This window comes from Schistocerca cancellata, chromosome 1, assembly GCF_023864275.1.
Source record: "Schistocerca cancellata isolate TAMUIC-IGC-003103 chromosome 1, iqSchCanc2.1, whole genome shotgun sequence".
Lineage (NCBI taxonomy): Eukaryota > Metazoa > Arthropoda > Insecta > Orthoptera > Acrididae > Schistocerca > Schistocerca cancellata.
In genome coordinates, this window is record NC_064626.1 from 1,171,362,762 (window position 1) to 1,171,383,801 (window position 21,040).

Sequence of the window (21,040 nt, forward strand, 5' to 3'; positions counted from 1 at the left end):
GCGTTAGCAGAATGCGGTGAACTGCGCCGTTAATGTACTCTGGCAGCAGACGTCAGACACGAGTGTCTTGCTAGCAGTACCACGTCTCTCTTGTGCTCGTGACCTTATTGGTTGGACCTAGACGACTGGGAAACCATGCCCTGCTCAGAAGAGTCCCTATTTCCATTAGTAAGAGCTGATGGTAGGGTTCGAGAATGGCGCAGACCCTACGAACCATGGACCCAAGTCGTCAACAAGGCACTGTTAAGTTGATGGTGGGTCCATAATGGTGTGGGCTATGTTTAAATATAATGGACTGGGTCCTCTGAACCAGTCATTGACTGGAAATATGCTCATAAATTAAGGATAATTGGAGAATGTGGTGCTACACAACGTGGCACTACACAAAACTGGCGCTAATAGCATAGGTACATAGGGAACACACACGACAGAGATCTCTAAGTCCACGGTATTGGTGATAAGTTGAGAAAACCGTCCCGAAACACATGTGCTACAAAACGCCACTGTTTCCTGCGCGTGTACACCGACATCAATATGGGATATGATCACCATGCGCACGTACAAAGACCGCACAACGTGTTGGCATAATCTGGATCAGGTGGTCGAGCAGCTGCTGGGGTATAGCCTCCCATTCTTGCACCATTGCCTGTCGGAGCTCCTGAAGTGATCGTGAGCATCCCAGACGTGCTCGATGGGGTTTAGGTCTCGAGAACAGGCAGGCCACTGATATCTTCTGTTTCAAGGTACGGTACTCCTCCACGATGGCAGTTCGGTGGGGCCGTGCGTTATCGTCCATCAAGAGGAAGGTGGGACTCACTGCATTCCTGAAAAGGCGAACATACTGGTGCAAAATGACGTCCCGATACACCTGACCTGTTACAGTTCCTCTGTCAAAGACATGCAGGGGTGTACGTGCACCAATCATAATCCCACCCCACACCATCAAACCACGAACTCCATACAGGTCCCTTTCAAGGACAATAAGGGGTTGGTATCTGGTTTCTGGTTGACGTCACATGAAAATCCGGCGAGAATCACTGTTCAGACTATACCTGGACTCGTCCACGAACATAACCTGGCACCACTGTTCCAATGACCATGTACTGTGTTCTTGACAGCAGGCTTTACGCGCTCTCCTGTGACCGGGGGTCAGTGGAATGCACCTTGCAGGCCTCCGGGCGAATAAACTATGTCTGTTCAGTCGTTTGTAGACTGTGTGTCTGGTGAGAACTGTTTCAGTGGCTGCGGTAAGGTCCTGAGTAAGGCTACCTGCAATACTCCGTGGCCGTCTGCGGGAACTGATGGTGAGATATCGGTCTTCTTGTGGTGATGTACACTGTGGACGTCCCCTACTGTAGCACCTGGACACGTTCTCTGTCTGCTGGAATCGTTGCCACAATCGTGAGATCACACTTTGTGGCACACGGAGGGCCCGTGCTACGACCTACTGCGTTTGACCGGCCTCCAGTCGCCATAGTATTCTGTTCGTCATAACGTCATCAATATGTGTTCTTTGAGCCATTTTCAATACACAGTCACCATTAGCACGTCTGAAAACGTCTGCACACTTATTCGCTGCACCGTACTCTTGACATGCACCAACACACCTCTGCGTATGTGGACTACTGCCAGCGCCACCGTGCGACGACCGCAGGTCAGATGCACCGCATGGTCATACCCTGAGGTGATTTAAACCCGCAAACCGGCCACCAGAGCGTTGTTTCACCATATATCAGCATTAAACTTGGGTGTAGTTATGTTCGGCTACTTGGAGACCATCTGCAGCCATTCAGGGATTTCATGTTCCCAAACAATCGTGCAATTTTTATGTAGGACAATGCACCATGTCACCGGAACACCGGTCAGTTCGAGCGAATGATTTGGCTGTCCACATCGCCCGATATGAATCCCATCGGACATTTATGTGACACAATCGAGAGGTCAGTTCGTGTACAAAGTCCTGCACCGGCAATACTTTCGCAGTTATGGACGCCTATAGAGGCAGCATGGCTCAATATTTCTGCAGGGGACTTCCAGCGATTTGTTGAGTCCACGCCACGTCGAGGTGTCGCACTACGTCAGGCAAAAGGAAGTCCGACACGATATTAGGAGGTATCTCACGGCTTTTGCCACCTGAGTGTACTTTGTACATACTGTTCATGTCGTCACCTTATTTACTCAGTCAACATGTCAGAATACTGTTACAGGTATAGAAGGTTTTACGAATACAGTACCTCTTCGTATGAGTAATGGATACAACCACAGAACCGATGAAGCACTTGCGAAGTTTCCCTCACCCGTCGGTGCACTCTGTTTCACATATGTCAAGTCTTGTATCTTGATATTCTGAAATAGTATGCCGCAAACTGATTCTGTAAAGGATATTACCAACTGATGTGGATCACACAACAAATAAATTTTACAATAGATTTTCCTACTTTATTTGCATTATAACGTTGTAGATGGCCACTTCCAGTTTGACAGATCATAGTTAAACAGCTAAAGAGATGCATATCTCTTCCTACATAAATATGTTTGGAAGATAAGTAATCCAGGCATTAATTAGCAACACAATTTTTATTTGAATTTCACAGTGGCATAATCAGAAATGTGAAATCACAGTGCACACGATATAACTTGCATTACAATCGCTAAAATTACACTGTCCAACAAATAGTGTTCGTGGAACATGATCACTTTGAGGTTATGTGTTTACTATTCTACACGAAATTTTACGCTGACAAGACATTAAGCAACTGCAGATTTTTCACTAAAATCGACAAAGAGAAAATACGTCATTGCTTGCCAGTCGCAGACTTTAACTTTAGCCGACATAGTAGTTATATGGTTGCTCGTCAGTCCCAGATTGTTAAGTTAAATTGTTATTACTTGCCTATGTCGCGTTTGTGGTGTTTCCATATTCTTGTCCTCTCCCTTTACTTCACAGTATTAAATGAACCAATCAGAATATCAGCCACCATACTGCGACATCTGAATAACTAGGGTAGCGTAAGGAAAGTTACGTGGAGTTGCGGAGCGACAATGTAAAGCCCAGAAGCGTTTCCCCTCTGGTTGGAATGACTCACCCTGCCACCAGCTTGATTCTTCAGCACCAGCTTTCCTGGACACACATCTGGGTCGTCTCTACTGCTGACGGCCGCACCGAAGTGAAAGGCGTCGCTGGATCTGAGAGCGCGTTCTTCGAGCGCCGTCTCGTTGACCATGTCGACGATGGCCACCGAGATGTTGACGCGCGTCATGAAGCTGATGGCCAGACCCATGAGGCTCAGCAGAGCCACGGTGTACCGCGTCTTCCAGCAACCTGTGACACAGACGTCACGGATCACAGCATTTTCTCTACACCTTACATTCTTCACTTCAAGGAGAAGACAGACACTTGAGAGACGTCCAAGTTGGTTCACGATTCCGAATCTGTAACTTGAATGGGAAAAGTCTACCAGATGGCGGCTACTGTAGCAACAGACAAGATGTCTGAAGAGCTCCGTGTCAGAGATACTTCCAAATTACAGAAAAATTAAATTTTGCGAAAATTACCGTACTCAGACATAAAACAGAAAACATTGTACCACTACGGCTATTTAGAAGCCACTATAGATTTAATTACATGTACTAGACAGGAGTTGGATGAAATAACCCACGCTGTTGTTGTTGTTGTGGTCTTCAGTGCAAAAACTGGTTTGATGCAGCTCTCCATGCTACTCTATCCTGCGCAAGCCTCTTCATCTCCGAGTAACTACTGCAACCTACATCCTTCTGAATCTGCTTAGTCTATTCACCTATTGGCCTCCTACGATTTTTACCCCCACGCTTCCCTCCAGTACTAAACTGGTGATCCCCTGATGCCTCAGAATGTGTCCTACCAACCGATCCCTTTTTCTAGTCAAGATGTGCCACAAATTCCTCTTCTTCCCAATTCTATTCAGTACTTCCTTATTACCTACGTGATCTACCTACGTAATCTTCAGCATTGTTTTGCAGCGCCACATTTCAAATGCTTCTATTCTCTTATGGTCTAAGCCGTTAACTGTCCATGTTTCACTTCCATACATGGCTACTTTCAGAAAGAACTTCTGAAACTTAAATCTATACTCGATGTTCACAAATTTCTCTTCATCAGAAACACTTTTCTTGCCATTGCCTCTGTGCATTTTATATCCTCCCTACTTCGACCATCATGTTATTTTGCTTCCCAAATAGCAAAACTCGCCTACTACTTTAAGTGTCTTATTTCCTAATCCAATTCCCTTAGCATCACCTGATTTAATTAGACTGTATTCCATTATCCTCGTTTTGCTTTTGTTGATGTTCATCTTATATCCTCCTTTCAAGACACTGTCCATTCCGTTCAACTGATCTTCCATGTCCTTTGCTGCACTGGCAGAATTACAGTGCCATCGGCCATAAAGTTAACCAAATGTACCTAATAATTGTAGTTTGAATTTGAACTCTTATGTTGTTGGTTTGTGTCTGCGAGAAACAATATGGAACTGTGGGTCCGCCTGGATAAAAAACACTTTTTGTTTATTTAACTCTGCAAACTAGTTTCGGCAATATACCGCCATCTTCAGTGCACCTCTTAACACTAAAGCAAGAAAAATTATAATTGTTTACTACGTTGCGAAAAAACGTTATTATATGTGTACTGTTTGGTTCCAGAGATACGATGGGCGTTCAATAAGTAATGTAACACATTTTTTTTCTGAACGCAGGTTACTTTTACTGAGGATGCCAATGCGCCGTATTATTTCCCACTCTTCTGGCTACAAATACCTATTTTTCACCTTAATTTCCGTTCAATGCGACGGCCTTACGCCACCTTAGTGGAAGGGCCTGTATACCAGCATGGTAGCCGGTCGTTGTGGCCGAGAGGTTCTAGGCGCTTCAGTCAGGAACCGCCCTGCTGCTATGGTCGCAGGTTCGAATTCTGCCTCGGGCATGGATGTGTGTGATGTCCTTAGGTTAGTTAGGATTAAGTAGTTCTAAGTCTAGGGGACTGATGACCTCAGATGTTAAGTTCCATAGTGCTTAGAGCCATTTGAACCATTTCAAACCAACATGGTATCGCTGTAATGGTTGACCACGGAACCAAGATCTTGCTGCATCACTACCCTCCCCATCGTCCACGTACTGCCTTTCGCGGAGTGCATCCTTCATCGAGCCAAACAGATGGGAGCCGGAAGCTGTGAGTTCCGGGGTGTAGGGCGGATGAGTTTTGATGCTTTGTGAGCTCCTCTGGGGCGCGCAGCCTTACGTGAGGCTTTGCGTTGTCATGGAGAAGTTCGTCTGCGTTTTTTGTGGCGACGAACGCGCTGAAGCCGTTTCTTCAATTTCCTGACGGTGCATACGGCAGACCGGCTCGCGAGAATCTGACAGGGTTTCGCGGTCTTGCCCGACAACTCAGCGTGCTTTTGTTCACTTCTAGTTCTCAGCATACATTCTGAAAGCGCCTATGAATATCTGCGATGCTCTGGTTTTCCGCCAAAAGAAACTCAGTGACAGCTCTCTGCTTGGAAAGCATGCCCCACATTCTTTCAACCGAAATTGGCCGGCAAAAAAAAGGGGTTGCTTTACTTATTGAACGTTCCTCGTATGTCTGAATAATTCTGTATTACCTTTTTACTTTAAAGCCATTGCATGATTTCTGTGTTTGTTGCCGTTTTCCGACGTAGAGCATGACACCTGCAAAGGTATGAGGGGCATTTATGTATATTAAGCACAGCAGCTCATAACCTTGTAGGTGACATATTGTATGCCTAAAAAGGGCAACAAATATATAAGTCATACAATGACTTTAAAGTAAAAAGGAACTATAAAACTGTTCACACACCGTGGCCGAATTCACTAGCGCATGGCTGTGCGGCGGCGTTTGATCTGTGCGTAAACCAGTTCGAATCCTGGTGGTGGAAAATATTTTCGTCCGCAGCTCGTGGTCGTGCGGTAGCGTTCTCGCTTCCCGCGCCCGGGTTCCCGGGTTCGATTCCCGGCGGGGTCAGGGATTTTCTCTGCCTCGTGATGACTGGGTGTTGTGTGATGTCCATAGGTTAGTTAGATTTAAGTAGTTCTAAGTTCTAGGTGACTGATGACCGTAGATGTTAAGTCCCATAGTGCTCAGAGCCCAAAATATTTTCACTGTCAGTATTTAGCCGGCAAGGGGAGGAAAGGTGGTGGTGTAAAGTTCCTGATCGCCAGACTTTGCCCCAATGTCCTTGTTTAAATAGGAAACCTCTCCGGAGTGTGTCACGGATTAAGGGCGTGTGACTCTGTTGATGGTGAACCATCCATCGGATGGGGACGTTAAGGTTCGCGGTCCTCTTGGTGCTATTCGCGAGAAGTAGGCCTTGGGCCGGCATACGGTTTCACCCTCTACCTTCTCACATCATTGTCACTATACAACGTAAACATACACTCCACATAGAAAAACACACACACACACACACACACACACACACACACACACACAATACATACAAGGTGTCAATTATTGAACTATATGAAAAAACGTAAATTAGTTACAAACTTCGGCTTTCACACACCTTATTCAACATTTCCTGTCAGGAAGATCGCAGTTCGTAGTAATAGACGGCAAACCATCGAGTAAAACTGAAGTGATATCAGGTGTTCCTCAGGGAAGCGTCCTGGGACCTCTGCTGTTCCTGATCTATATAAATGACCTGGGTGACAATCTGAGCAGTTCTCGTAGGTTGTTCGCAGATGATGCTGTAATTTACCGTCTAGTAAGGTCATCCGAAGACCAGTATCAGTTGCAAAGCGATGTAGAAAAGATTGCTGTATGGTGTGGCAGGTGGCAGTTGACGCTAAATAACGAAAAGTGTGAGGTGATCCACATGAGTTCCAAAAGAAATCCGTTGGAATTCGATTACTCGATAAATAGTACAATTCTCAAGGCTATCAATTCAAGTAAGTACCTGGGTGTAAAAATTACGAACAACTTCAGTTGGAAAGACCACATAGATAATATTGTGGGGAAGGCGAACCAAAGGTTGCGTTTCATTGGCAGGACACTTAGAAGATGCAACAAGTCCACTAAAGAGACGGCTTACACTACACTCGTTCGTCCTCTGTTAGAATATTGCTGCGCGGTGTGGGATCCTTACCAGGTGGGATTGACTGAGGACATCGAAAGGGTGCAAAAAAGGGCAGCTCGTTTTGTATTATCGCGTAATAGGGGAGAGAGTGTGGCAGATATGATACGCGAGTTGGGATGGAAGTCATTAAAGCAAAGACATTTTTCGTCGCGGCGAGATCTATTTACGAAATTTCAGTTCAAATGGTTCAAATGGCTCTGAGCACTATGGGACTCAACTGCTGAGGTCATTAGTCCCCTAGAACTTAGAACTAGTTAAACCTAACTAACCTAAGGACATCACAAACATCCATGCCCGAGGCAGGATTCGAACCTGCGACCGTAGCGGTCTTGCGGTTCCAGGCTGCAGCGCCTTTAACCGCACGGCCACTTCGGCCGGCGAAATTTCAGTCACCAACTTTCTCTTCCGAATGCGAAAATATTTTGTTGAGCCCAACCTACAATAAAATAAGAGAAATCAGAGCTCGAACAGAAAGGTTTAGGTGTTCGTTTTTCCCACGCGCTGTTCGGGAGTGGAATAGTAGGGAGATAGTATGATTGTGGTTCGATGAACCCTCTGCCAAGCACTTAATGTGAATTGCAGAGTAATCATGTAGATGTATATGTAGATGTAAATATCACTACAGTTACTCGGATTTAGGTTATGACACGCTCGATACGCATACCATCTTCGGCGACGATGTGGCACAGACGAATAGTGAAGCTCGCTGAAGTGTCGGAACATCGATGCTGTCGATGACCTCATGAATGGCTGTTTCCAGCTCAGCACTGGTTTTGGGATTATTGCTGTACACCTTGTCTTTAATATAGCCACACAAAAAGGAGTCGCGTGTGCTCAGATCCGGAGAATATGACGGACAATCGAAGCCCATGCGAGTGGCCTCTGGGTACCCAAGAGTCAGAATGCGGTTCCCAAATTACTACTCCAGGACATCAAACACTTTCCTGATTCGATGGGGTTGAGATCTCTCTTGCATGAACTACGTCTTGTCGAAATCAGGATCACTTTGGATAATGGGGATGAAATCATCTTCCAAAACCTTCGCGTACCGTTCGGTAGTCAATATGCCATCAAGGAATATGGTGTCAATTCCCTCCTGCACTACTTCAGACATTAGTCGAGTCCATGTGACGTCGTGCTGTGGTGCTTTGCGTGCTCGCTTGGGCCCTACACGATATTAGGCAGGTGTATCAGTTTCTCTGGCTCTTCAGTGTAGAAGTTTATGGTAGTACGTGGTTTGTACATATCGACATGACTCTTACACTCCCAATCAAATGTGATAGCTTCCATGGTTAAGCTTTGGTCATATGCCCAACCAATGACTTTACAGTAATCATTACAGAGCCAACGAAGGGGTAAAAACCGTAGGGGAAGACAGAAATTGGAAACAACATTTAACAATATTTTCAGAAGCATATAAACTTTTGACAGTTGTCTACTAGATATCAATGTGCGAGTATACGCAACTAGTGTGCTACTTCTTCGCATCGGCGCTCTTCATAAACAGTTGCTGAAAATGAACAAAAATGTAAATGACCAGACTGTATTTGTGGTAGGCGGAGACATGTGAGGGGAAATGACGCAATCGGCGCTCGGCATTACCAACAGAAATTACAGAGTTTAACTTCATCACGCGATACTGACGCTATAACTGCTAGGCCACTGGCATTGACAGAAATAATAATAATAAAAAAACCAGGGAAGTCGACATAAAGTGTTCCGTAGAAATCCGATACGTGACGAAACAGAATATCGGACACCTTTTATTGTGCCAATCACATGCAGTAGCAATTGTTAGGCCCGAATCCGACCGTCCTGATTTAGGTTTCCTGTGATTTCCCTAAATCGCTTCAGGCAAACGCCGGGATGGTTCCTTTGAAAGGGCACGGCCGACTTCATTTCCCATCCTTCTCTAATCCGATTGGACCGATGATTTCGCTGTCTGGTCCCCTCCCACAAACCAACCAACCTATCCACCATTGTTAGCAAAGCAGTTATCGTTAAGCGTGAACGTGCATAGTTTTCCTTTTAATTCTTGCTATAAGGGGTTAATAAGCAGGCCGATACCTTGGTGATGTGCAGAGTATCTAATAATAAATTAATACTTACATATACAGTTGTAAATCTGGCAATATATTTGCAATGTTCAGCCGATATTTTTGTCGGCCCGTTCGCCGATGTATCGATGTATAGATAATTTTTTCAATATGTCGAGCCCAGGAAACAATATTATTTAAATGTCGATACATCAGATTCCCGAAATTTTTAAAAATATCTAAAATGTTATTACATTTTTTTATGGGGTCATCAGTCTTCTGACTGGTTTGATGCGGCCTGCCACGAATTCCACTCCTGTACCAACTTCTTCATATGAGAGTAGCACTTGCAACCTACGTCTTCAATTATTTGCTGGATGTATTGCAATCTCTGTCTTCCTCTACAGTTTTTCCCTCTACAGCTCCCACCACAACCATGGAAGTCATTCCCTCGTGTCTTAACAGATGTCCTATCATCTTTCCCTTCCCCTTATCAGTGTTTTCCACATATTCCTTTCCTCTCAGATTCTGCACAAAATCTCCACATTCCTTACCTTATCATTCCACCTAATTTTCAAATTCGTCGGTAGCACCACATCTCAAATGCTTCGATTCTCTTCTGTTCCGGTTTTCCCACAGTCCATGTTTCACTACCATACAATGCTGTACTCCAGATGTACATTCTCAGAAATTTCTTCCTCAAATTAAGGCCGATGTTTGATTAGTAGGCTCTCTTGGCCAGCAATGCCCTTTTTGCCATTGCTAGTCTGCTTTTGATGTCCTCTTTGCTCCGTCCGTCACTGGTTATTTTACTGCCTAGGCAGCAGAATTCCTTAACTTCATCTACTTCATGACCATCAATCCGGATGTTACGTTTCTCGCTGTTCTCATTTCTACTACTTCTCATTACCTTCGTCTTTCTTGGATTCACTCTCAATCCATACTCTGTACTCATTAGACTGTTCATTCCATTCAGCAGATCATGTAATTCTTCTTCACTTTCACTCAGTATAGCAATGTCATCAGCGAATCGTATCATTGATATCCTTTCACCTTGAATTTTAATTCCACTCCTGAACCTTTCTTTTATTTCCATCATTGCTTCCTCGACGTACAGACTGAACAGTAGGGGCGAAAGACTACATCCTTGTCTCACACACTTTTTAATACGAGCACTTCGTTCTTGGTCGTTCTCTCTTATTATTCCCTCTTGGCTGTTGTACATATTGTATATGACCCGTCTCTCCCTATAGCTTATCCCTATTTTTCTCAGAATTTCGAACATCTTTCACCATTTTACATTGTCGAACGCTTTTTCCAGGTGGACAAATCCTAATAATGTGTCTATATTTTTCTTTAGTCTTATTTCCATTATTAACCGCAACGTCAGAATTGACGTACCAACAATTGAACAGCTCATTTTTTGAACGGGGCCGCATTTTGGGCCTGCAGAAAGCCGGATGGACATCTTGACAGATTGTTGTACATGTTCGGTACAATGTAATCCGTGGTGTGTCTCTGCTTTGAGCAGTGGTCTGTGGAGCGTTCCCACACCAGGTTCTGGACGTAGGCGTAGCACAGATGCATGGCGAGATCGACGCTTTGTGCAAGCAGCGGTGGTCGTTCGAATATCAAGCAGGGACGAAATCTGGGCACACGTTTCACCTGCTGTGTCATAAGCGACCACTGGCCACCGTCTACTTGGCTAAGATCAGGCGTGCCTCTGGCCCGGCTACTACTGACACCAGGACACCGCCAAGCAGGGCTACTCTGGTGTCGAAAAAGAGTCGAATGGGAACTGGAATGACACTCTGTTGTCTTCAGTGATGAGAGAAGTTTCGGTCTGTACGCGAGTTATGGTGGTGTACGTCTGGTGAGCTGCCTATTCCATAGTGCGCTCACGACGCTAGGCTACCAGTCCAGGCTTGATTGTGGGCGGGGTCATCAGTTATAACTCGCGGTCGCATTTGGTGTTTCTTCACGTAAAGTAACCAGCGCCCACTACATTGTACAATCTGTTGCCACCATGCTACTGCCATTTCTTCGGCAGGAAGGTGATGTGCATTTTCCAACACGACAAAGGCAGGAAGGTGATGTTCTTTTTCCAACACGGCAATGCAAAAGAGTCTTTGTAATGATGTAAACACCTATATCCGAAAGCTGTGTCTGACGGAGAGCGAGTAACCATTTTAGATGAATTTCATAGTTCTTGATTTAGTGCTTAAATGCATGCATGGTCTCGATAGCACTCTACAAAATGAAGTGGATACATTTTCAATGAAATATTGGTTTATCGTGGGACCAGCACAGTGTCGAGTGTTCGCGAAGTGCGGCGGGCAAGACAACTAGTGTGACGTCACAAGTTCGTAGCAGGACCTGTATATGTCGTTGGCCCCGCTCCCTGCAACATGACGCCACGGGTTACACCACTGTGCCTCTACAGAACATTAGAAGAATGGGACGTCTCCCCATGTCGTCACTGTACTGTCCTATGTGGATCATCCAGGGTTGTGCAGACAGCCAATCATCGCTGAACACAATGCGTCGCCATTTACCCTCAATTACAGCACCACTCCAAACAAAACATTTGTGTTGTGGTGTTAATGGCAGCCTACGCATAGGATGGTAATTCCTAGCCCGGGTGCTGCTGTTCTCCAGCAATTGGTTCAGGATGACACAGCTTGTTGCAGAGGGTCTGTTACTTGTTCTAGGATAGCGGACACAGATGTGAAGGGGTTATGATTTGCTTGGTGCACAATAAGGCGACTCTCCCTTGCGGCGATCGGACGTTATCCACCAAAACCTTGACGGCATGTGTGCCTGTTGAATACACACACACACACACACACATACACACACACACATACGCACACACACACACACTCACAGTCAGACAGGAAACAAGAGAAAGCAAAAAACTGAGAGAAAGTTGACAACATTTACAAAACAATTAACACTTTGGACATCGATAATAGCAGTTGAAATGCTATGTTACAAAACCGCATTGACTACACGAAAAAGTGAAGTCTGTCAACCGATTTTCCACATGAGAGAAAGCTGTATGGTTTTCAAAAAGAGAGTTAGGCATTTTACTGCAAATACCTGTCTGTTTTAGCTGGTGGTTATAAAAAAACTTTGCCTATTTAAGACCTTATATCACGGAAACTAATTTCCGGACGAGTACCAAACGTGGTAGCATTAACGTCCAGAGTATGGGGTGCAACATTCCCACGCGTCACAGCGCCACCGTCGAGTTCCAACAATGGCCACCAGACGCCGTGATCAGTCGACGTGATTCACAGTCTCACACACCTGACCAGTCGCAGTGCACTTTTTGATGTATCAATATGAGCTTGGACAAAAGGAGCAAGGCATTATTTGTGTAGCTCTATTATCAAAACAATAGTAATGCCGCAGCTTCGGTTCGAGAATATCGCCAACTGAAAGGATTACGGAAGGGTCCTCTTTCTCCAGCTGCTGTGCGGAGCACGATGAAGAAGTTCGAATCAACTGGAGATCTGGGCGTCTCTCCGGGAAGAGGCCAATGACCGGTTGCGCCGCAGATGGTTGATGACATCGCTGTTGCTATGGCAGACAACGCTGCGCACAATTCCCGATCGTCAGGCACTGCGCGTGCTGTGTCACGACAGTTGAACATCCCGTGGTTCAATGTACGGAAGGTGCTTCGAACCATTCTTAAATCGTATCCGTACAAGATCCATATTGTACAGCAGCTTGCACGACAGGACGCACAACGACGTGTTGACTTTGCTCTCCATTTTCTCGCAAGGACTGAAGCTGACTAGGGCTGCCCCTGGACCGTCCTACAGATAGATGAAACTCATTTTTCTCTGGCGGTTGAAGTACGAGGTGCATTCAAGTTCTAAGGCCTCCGATTTTTTTTCTCCGGATTGGAAAGAGATAGAAACATGCGCATTGTTTTAAAATGAGGCCGCGTCCATTGTCAATACGTCCCAGAGATGGCAGCACCATACGGTTGATGGAATTTTACCGCCAGCGGCGAGAATGAGAACTGTTTTAAATACTTAAAATGGCGACGTTTTCCTTACTTGAACAGCGTGCAATCATTCGTTTTCTGAATTTGCGTGGTGTGAAACCAATTGAAATTCATCGACAGTTGAAGGAGACATGTGGTGATGGAGTTATGGATGTGTCGAAAGTGCATTCGTGGGTGCGACAGTTTAATGAAGGCAGAACATCGTGTGACAACAAACCGAAACAACCTCGGGCTCGCAGAAGCCGGTCTGACGACATGATCGAGAAAGTGGAGAGAATTGTTTTGGGGGATCGCCGAATGACTGTTGAACAGATCGCCTCCAGAGTTGGCATTTCTGTGGGTTCTGTGCACACAATACTGCATGACGACCTGAAAATGCGAAAAGTGTCATCCAGGTGGGTGCCACGATGCTGACGGACGACCACACGGCTGCCCGTGTGGCATGTTGCCGAGCAATGTTGACGCGCAACGACAGCACGAATGGGACTTTCTTTTCGTCAGTTGTGACAATGGATGAGACGTGGATGCCATTTTTCAATCCAGAAACAAAGCGCCAGTCAGCTCAATGGAAGCACACAGATTCACCGCGACCAAAAAAATTTCGGGTAACCGCCAATGCTGAAAAAATGATGGTGTCCATGTTCTGGGACAGCGAGGGCGTAATCCTTACCCATTGCGTTCCAAAGGGCACTACGGTAACAGGTACATCCTACGAAAATGTTTTGAAGAACAAATTCCTTCCTGCACTGCAACGAAAACGTCCGGGAAGGGCTGCGCGTGTGCTGTTTCACCAAGACAACGCACCCGCACATCGAGCTAACGTTACGCAACAGTTTCTTCGTGATAACAACTTTGAAGTGATTCCTCATGCTCCCTACTCACCTGACCTGGACGCTAGTGACTTTTGGATTTTTCCAACAATGAAAGACACTCTCCGTGGCCGCACATTCACCAGCCGTGCTGCTATTGCCTCAGCGATTTTCCGGTGGCCAAAACAGACTCCTAAAGAAGCCTTCACCGCTGCCATGGAATCATGGCGACAGCGTTGTGAAAAATGTGTACGTCTGCAGGGCGATTACGTCGAGAAGTAAAGCCAGTTTCATCGATTTCGGGTGAGTAGTTAATTAGAAAAAAAATCGGAGGCCTTAGAACTTGAATGCACCTCGTAAACACACAGAATTGCCAAGGGTAGATATCTTCAACTCCAAGCACTGCATGAATCTCGCCTTTATGGTGAATGTATCACCGTATGGTGTGGCTTCACGGTTACGTTCATCATAGGTCCATTCTTTTTTTAACAGGTTGGCACTGAAGGTCCAAAGACGTGCAGTGTGACTGACCAGCGTTACTGCGATATGCTTCGCCAGCATGTGATACCCTCCCTACAGGAGAGAGACTCATTGAACTCAACAGTTTTCATGCAAGATGGGGCCCCACCGCACATCGCTCGTGACGTTCACCTGCTTCTCCGAAACACATTTGCAAACGATCGAATTATCAGCCGATCGTTTCCAAATGCTTGGCCGGCACGATCACTTGATCTCACACCCTGTAATTTCTGGCTGTGGGGCTACCTGCAGGACAGGGTTTACCAGGCGAACACACACACATGTGCTGATCTGAAACACAGCATATCAAGAGAGGTAGCGAGCATACTTCCGGACATGTCTCCTGCTGTGAAGAATACAATACTGCGCTTTGAGACTCTTCTGGACACTGATGGGTGCCATATTGAGCCCCTTTTGTAGCAGTAATGGTACCAGTATGTAATGGTAGGATGTACCGTAGCAGTACATTAAAAGTGTTTCAATTGAATTAATTCTGCATTATTTCTTTTCCGCATGTCCTTGACATTAATGTTACAAAGCTTGGTACTCGTACGGTAATTAGTTTCCGTGTTATAATGTGTTAAATAGGGAAAGTTTAATTATAAGCACCCAGTATTAAAGAAAACTTCCGCGAACTGTTTATAAATCTATAACCCACGTGTGATAACAAAAAAAAGAAGCATAATATTACAGGACGCCCACTGAAGAGGCCTTGATGAAAGGCGAACCGCATGTGGTTGCATAAATAAAATAAAAAAATAATTTGCCCTAGTCAGCAAGGAAAACACTTTTCCCATGTTGCACATTAATTTTTTATTTTATTTATAGAGTAGTGCAAAAAAAATGACGTTATTCTCATCCTATTGATTCTGCATCATAGAACAATTTAAAGAATTAGGTTTTACTACAGAATTCACGACTGCGTTTTTGAACCATTATTGGTAATTCGTTCCTACAACTTGAAAGCGTGAGATACGAACCCTTATACACGTATATCCAGCGTCAGTGATTTTTCCGAAACTAAGTTTAGCTACAGTTGCACGCCCTCAGCCGGTGGCACGATTTTTTTTGTCAAACACGAGCGTCCTCTTAGTCCAGCGTCCAGGCAAGTTGTTTGTGGCAAATCATCTTGCTTTGACGTAAGGGCTGCGTATTACGCTGTGTGACATTAGTTCCAGAGTGCCGACAACTTCGGCGGAGCAGTAGTTTGAACGAGTCGCTCCCTGTGACCTTGCCCACAGGCTTAGCAGTCCTCGTCAGCTTATCATAACAGCCCTAACCTTGTGGTTACGTCATGCGATACCTCCAGAATGGAGTGTTCCACTGTGATGTGGTTGCAGTATGTAACTGGGTTACCTCAACTTCCCCTCTTTTGCTTCCCCCCACCCTTTTATTTTAAAAAACGAAATACTGGCATTTTTGTTAGAATTCAACATGTCGGAATATTAAAACACAATTTTTCTTTTTCTCGTTTTATTAAATTACATGTGGAATTTGTAAATCACTACACTCATCAGAATAAATCATCCAAAAATAAATATTTGTTTCTGTATGAAATTGAGCGCAACTTTACCTCTCACTCTATAAAAGTCTACGTATTACCGAAACTATGTCCCCACAAACTGGTTTCCGACTTAAACTTGTATGTTAATCTTTGACTAAGCAGAACCTAATTTAAACTGAATTGTAACTGACCTGAATGCGGCTTGTCTTTATATTAAATGCGTAAAGAAAAGCAAAGCAATTATCTGCTCTTAACCACAATCTCCACTTATCTCATGTCTTGACAACGTTGTTGCACATTTCTCGACAATACAACAGCAAACAGCAAGCAGGTAGCGCCTAAGCTAGATTTCTATTTCTAAATAAAATTTCCAAACTATATTCAAGCTGTGAGATGTTATAATGCGCAATGATAAACAGTGGGATGGGATGAGTAACTATTCCTATGACATGATATTCCAACACAACGATTTTAGACTAAAATATATATTCAAAAAGACAGAGTACAGCTCTGCGTGATTTCACACGTTAACATACGTCTGAACAATATTAAGTTTAACGAAGTGAACAATGATTTAAAGAGGGTACAATATTAACAGAGAATTTCTATAAAAATCAAACAGCTAAATCAGTTAATAAGTTAATGCATGACCCAGGGAAGTAGGATGGTCTTTCCCATTTATGAAGACGTGAAATAGCTGACAACAATTATTTATAGAAATCAGCTGCGCGATGTTGCAGTCTTCCTAAAACTTTTTCTCTTCAAAAAATAATAACATTATTCAAAATTTATATTCCTTTCAGGTTTCAGCATATACATCATATTCATCCTCGCTGTCCTTTACAATCAATCTTCTTTCTTCTAACAGATACAATCACAAGTCAACACAGCACTACAGACTACGTCCATCACCTACCACATTTCGACTAAGAATATATCGAACTGCACAGAGGCAAAGACTGTGGCACGACCAGACCAAAGATTGTTTAACAGTAACGTAACTTGCTCTCTCTCTGACGTGCACATCGACAATATACAAAAACCAAAATGACATGACCACCTTACGTATTGAGTTATTTATTCTTGGAGATGTGGTCCGTCTACGCAACTAAATGAAAGAGTGTTTTGTACCACAGCACAACCAGCCTTTCATTTAGTTGCGAAGACGGACCACATCTCCAAGAATGTAAAAGAAACTAAGGAACGAAAGGAAACATGAAAAATAGAAAACTGCATTTAAGTATGGTTTAAATAAGATAATAAAAGAGTTGCAGTTAGGTTTTGTGCCATCTTTGTGATGAATATTCGGTATTTAATGCTGTATGAGGTTGTGCCAGACGGGTAAAACGTTCTGTAGCCAATGCGAGACTCCTGCCAGTAACTACGACTTGCGACATCTGGTCACTATCTCCACTTAGAGAACGACAGACGTCAATCCTCTTCGGATAAACACATCCAAAACGTTCCTTACTTTTTGCTGAAATATTGTTACTATTAGGAGTTCATTCGCTTTCACAACAAAAAGTTGTGGGGAGAGGAGCAATGAGAAATTTGTTTAGTAAATAGTTTGGATCATTTAAATAAAGTCAGTTATTGCAACATACTGTATGTCTAATAATACAGTGGAAGTCAGGAACAGATTTAATGCATGAGAAGACAAGAATCCGCAAGAGCTGTACAAAAAAGTAGCCTATACTGTCACGTAAGCAGCAGAAAAACACATTCCCAGAAAAGGAATAACAAGCAAGGCAAATGGTATGGGCTGAGGCATTGCACATTTCAGCAGAACGAAGGAAAGCAGAAACCGAAGGAGATGGATCAGCAATGCTTAAATTTATTACAGAGCTCCGGAAATTAGATAGAACGGACAATAACATTTTCTTATATGGACAGTGCGAAGAATTTGAAGAGAATAACAGAATGGGGAAGACAAGGCACCTTTACAAGAAAATTAATTACGTAAAAGGAAAATTCTAGGCGAAAACTGGAACGATAAATCATAGAAACGCTGAAGATCTAACAAAAGCAGAGGACTTTACAGAAAGATGGGTAGAATGTGTGGGAGATCTGTATAAACCTTTTCACCCGAATCCAATGAATACTGTGACACCGATTTTCATTTTTCTGGCGGACTGAGTCTCTTTGCTTGCTCACAACCGACATGCGACGATTGTGCACGTTCTCTTGTTTAGGCTATTTCTGGGTGCCAATAGATCGCAGCACATGTGATAGAGTTTTGATTAAACGAATGTATCACAGTGTAGTCAGGTGAGTAACTCGTAATTGCGATAAAACGAGTTGTCTCGACGATCTGCAGTGTAAGATTATTTGGGAAGGAAAATATAGAGTCATACTATGACAGTTATTAGTAATCTCTTGTCTAGGCAGAGTAATTTTGCATTAAATTTCTATCAGCACGTTTTTACGAGTTAGGTATTTACTGCATAACTTTAGACTTGAATGGAAACGCTTCCGTGCTCGCTTTGACACAGCTTTGAACCTTTTTACAGGAAAACTTTGATGCACATTAGATTTGTAACATGCAGGACTAACAAAAGATTATATTCGCATTCTTTTAGAAGATTCCGATTTGTGCGGCGTTTCGTCTGTGTTTGGTGCACTTAGTAGTTGTTTCAGATGACAGGACAACACAGCAGTGAAAACCAGATTGCAAAAAGAGCATCATAGATATTCTCAAATTTAGGGTGACTTTCGGTTTGTCCATACAGAGAGTGGAGAGCAAAGAGTGCAAGGCACTGTGAGGAAATGACTTAGGCGTCTAAAAAAAAAAAAAAAAATGCAAACATCTTCCAAAACGAGGACTGCACAAGCGATACGATAGGTACGAGTATATCGCTGGTCCACAGCGGATGGTATTTTGTCGCGACGAACCTGTCGATTTGAGCATTGAAATAGTAGAACTAAAACGAAATGTATAAAATGCAGCCCATTCTTCTATCTTAAAAAAGCAAACAGATTGGTCAAAACGCTTCACAAGAAGTGAAGCAGTCTGTACCATGTATTTGTATTCCAGAGCTATAAATTTGTTGTGATTAACTCACATTTCCTGGCATGAAAATGTGAGTTATATGTCGAGTAATATTTTGATAGCATTTCCATAAAATAAAAGTAAAATCAGAACAAGCTTTTATTCGTTATTACTCCTCATAATATCAAATATTTTGCAGTAAGTTAGTGGACAATCAAGCCGGAATAAAACATGACCTGCACGATCGAGCTACTGCTTTACCCATTAAATTTTTTAATGTAAGAATTTTTTGCTATTTTTTTCATCGTCTAATATGCCAACATTTTCGAAGAAATCACTAAAAACAAGTTGGAAAGACATAGGAAATGTCTGCATACTCTTTCAGATGAAGTTAGTGAGATTTCAGAAGTAGAACGAAAGTGAAGTCAAATGGTCTTGAAAATATTGCTAAAAACAGGGCTAGTGGACATGATGGCATTCAAGCAGAATTATTGAAAGTTACAGAGGAGAACACGGTGATAGCGCTGAATTCAGTTATGTCAGTAAATATGGAGAAGCCAACAGTGGCCAAAATACTGGGAATGTTCGGTATTCATTTCGAGCCCAAAGAAGGGTATTTCTAAAGAGCGTTCGAATTACCGAACAATCGGACTTATCTCAAATGACAAGCAAAGTCATGCTTAAAATCTAAAAAAACAGACTTCGCCAGCATACAGACCGAGAGCTATCTGAAGAATAAGCTAGATTTCGTAACGAAAGAGGGATAAGAGATCAAATTGCCAACTCCAGATGGACTATGGAGGCAAGAGAGTTCTAGAAAGATATACAGGCTGGTACATTGATAGTGACCGGCCCAAATATCTCACGAAATAAGCATCAAACCAAAAAACTACAAAGAACGAAACTCGTCTAGCTTGAAGGGGGAAACCAGATGGCGCTATGGTTGGCCCGCTAGATGACGCTGAAATAGGTCAAACGGATATCAACTGTGTTTTTTTTATTTTTAATAGGAACTCCCATTTTTATTACATATTCGTGTAGTACGTAAAGAAATACGAATTTTTTAGTTGGATCACTTTTTTCGCTTTGTGATAGATGCCACTGTAAAAGTCACAAACGTATAAGTACGTGGTATGACGTAACATTCCGCCAGTGCGGACGGTATTTGCTTCGTGATACATTACCCGTGTTAAAATGGACCGTTTACCAATTTCGGAAAAGGTCGATATCGTGTTGATGTATGGCTGTTGTGATCAAAATGCCCAACGAGCGTGTGCTATGTATGCTGCTCGGTATCCTGGACGACATCATCCAAGTGTCCGGACCGTTCGCCGGATAGTTACGTTATTTAAGGAAACAGGAAATGTTCAGCCAGACGTGAAACGTAAATCATGACCTGCAACAAATGATGATGCCCAAATAGGTGTTTTAGCTGCTGTCGCGGCTAATCCGCACATCAGTAGCAGACAACTTGCGCGAGAATCGGGGATCTTAGAAACGTCGTTGTTGAGAATGCTACATGAACATCAATTGCACCCGTACCATATTTCTATGCACCAGGAATTGCATGGCGACGACTTTGAACGCCGTGTACAGTTCTGTCACGGGCACAAGAGAAATTACGGGACGATGACAGATTTTTTGCATGCGTTCTATTTAGCGACGAAGCGTCATTCACCAACAGCGGTAACGTAAACCGGCATAAAATGCACTATTGGGCAACGGAAAATCCACGAAGGCTGCGACAAGTGGAACATCAGCGACCTTGGCGGGTTAATGTATGGTGTGGCATTGTGGGAGGAAGGCTAATTGGCTCCCATTTTATCGATGGCAATCTAAATGGTTCAATGTATGCTGATTTCCTACATAATGTTCTACCGATGTTACTACAAGATGTTTCACTGCATGACAGAATGACGATGTACTTCCAACATGATGGATGTCCAGCACATAGCTCGCGTGCGGTTGAAGCGGTGTTGAATAGCATATTTCATGACAGGTGGACTGGTCGTCGAAGCACCATACCATGGCCCGCACG

General features: G+C 43.7%; 1 protein-coding gene across 1 annotated transcript in view; it reads right to left on the bottom strand.

Annotated features, from left to right (window-relative positions):
- LOC126163380 (sialin-like) overlaps positions 1 to 21,040 on the bottom strand; it is a 161,056-nt gene that overhangs the window by 94,714 nt on the left and 45,302 nt on the right. The window contains exon 2 of the mRNA XM_049920172.1: positions 3,087 to 3,322. Coding sequence (XP_049776129.1) covers positions 3,087 to 3,322 — 236 coding nt within the window. The remainder of the gene's footprint in view (positions 1 to 3,086; positions 3,323 to 21,040) is intronic.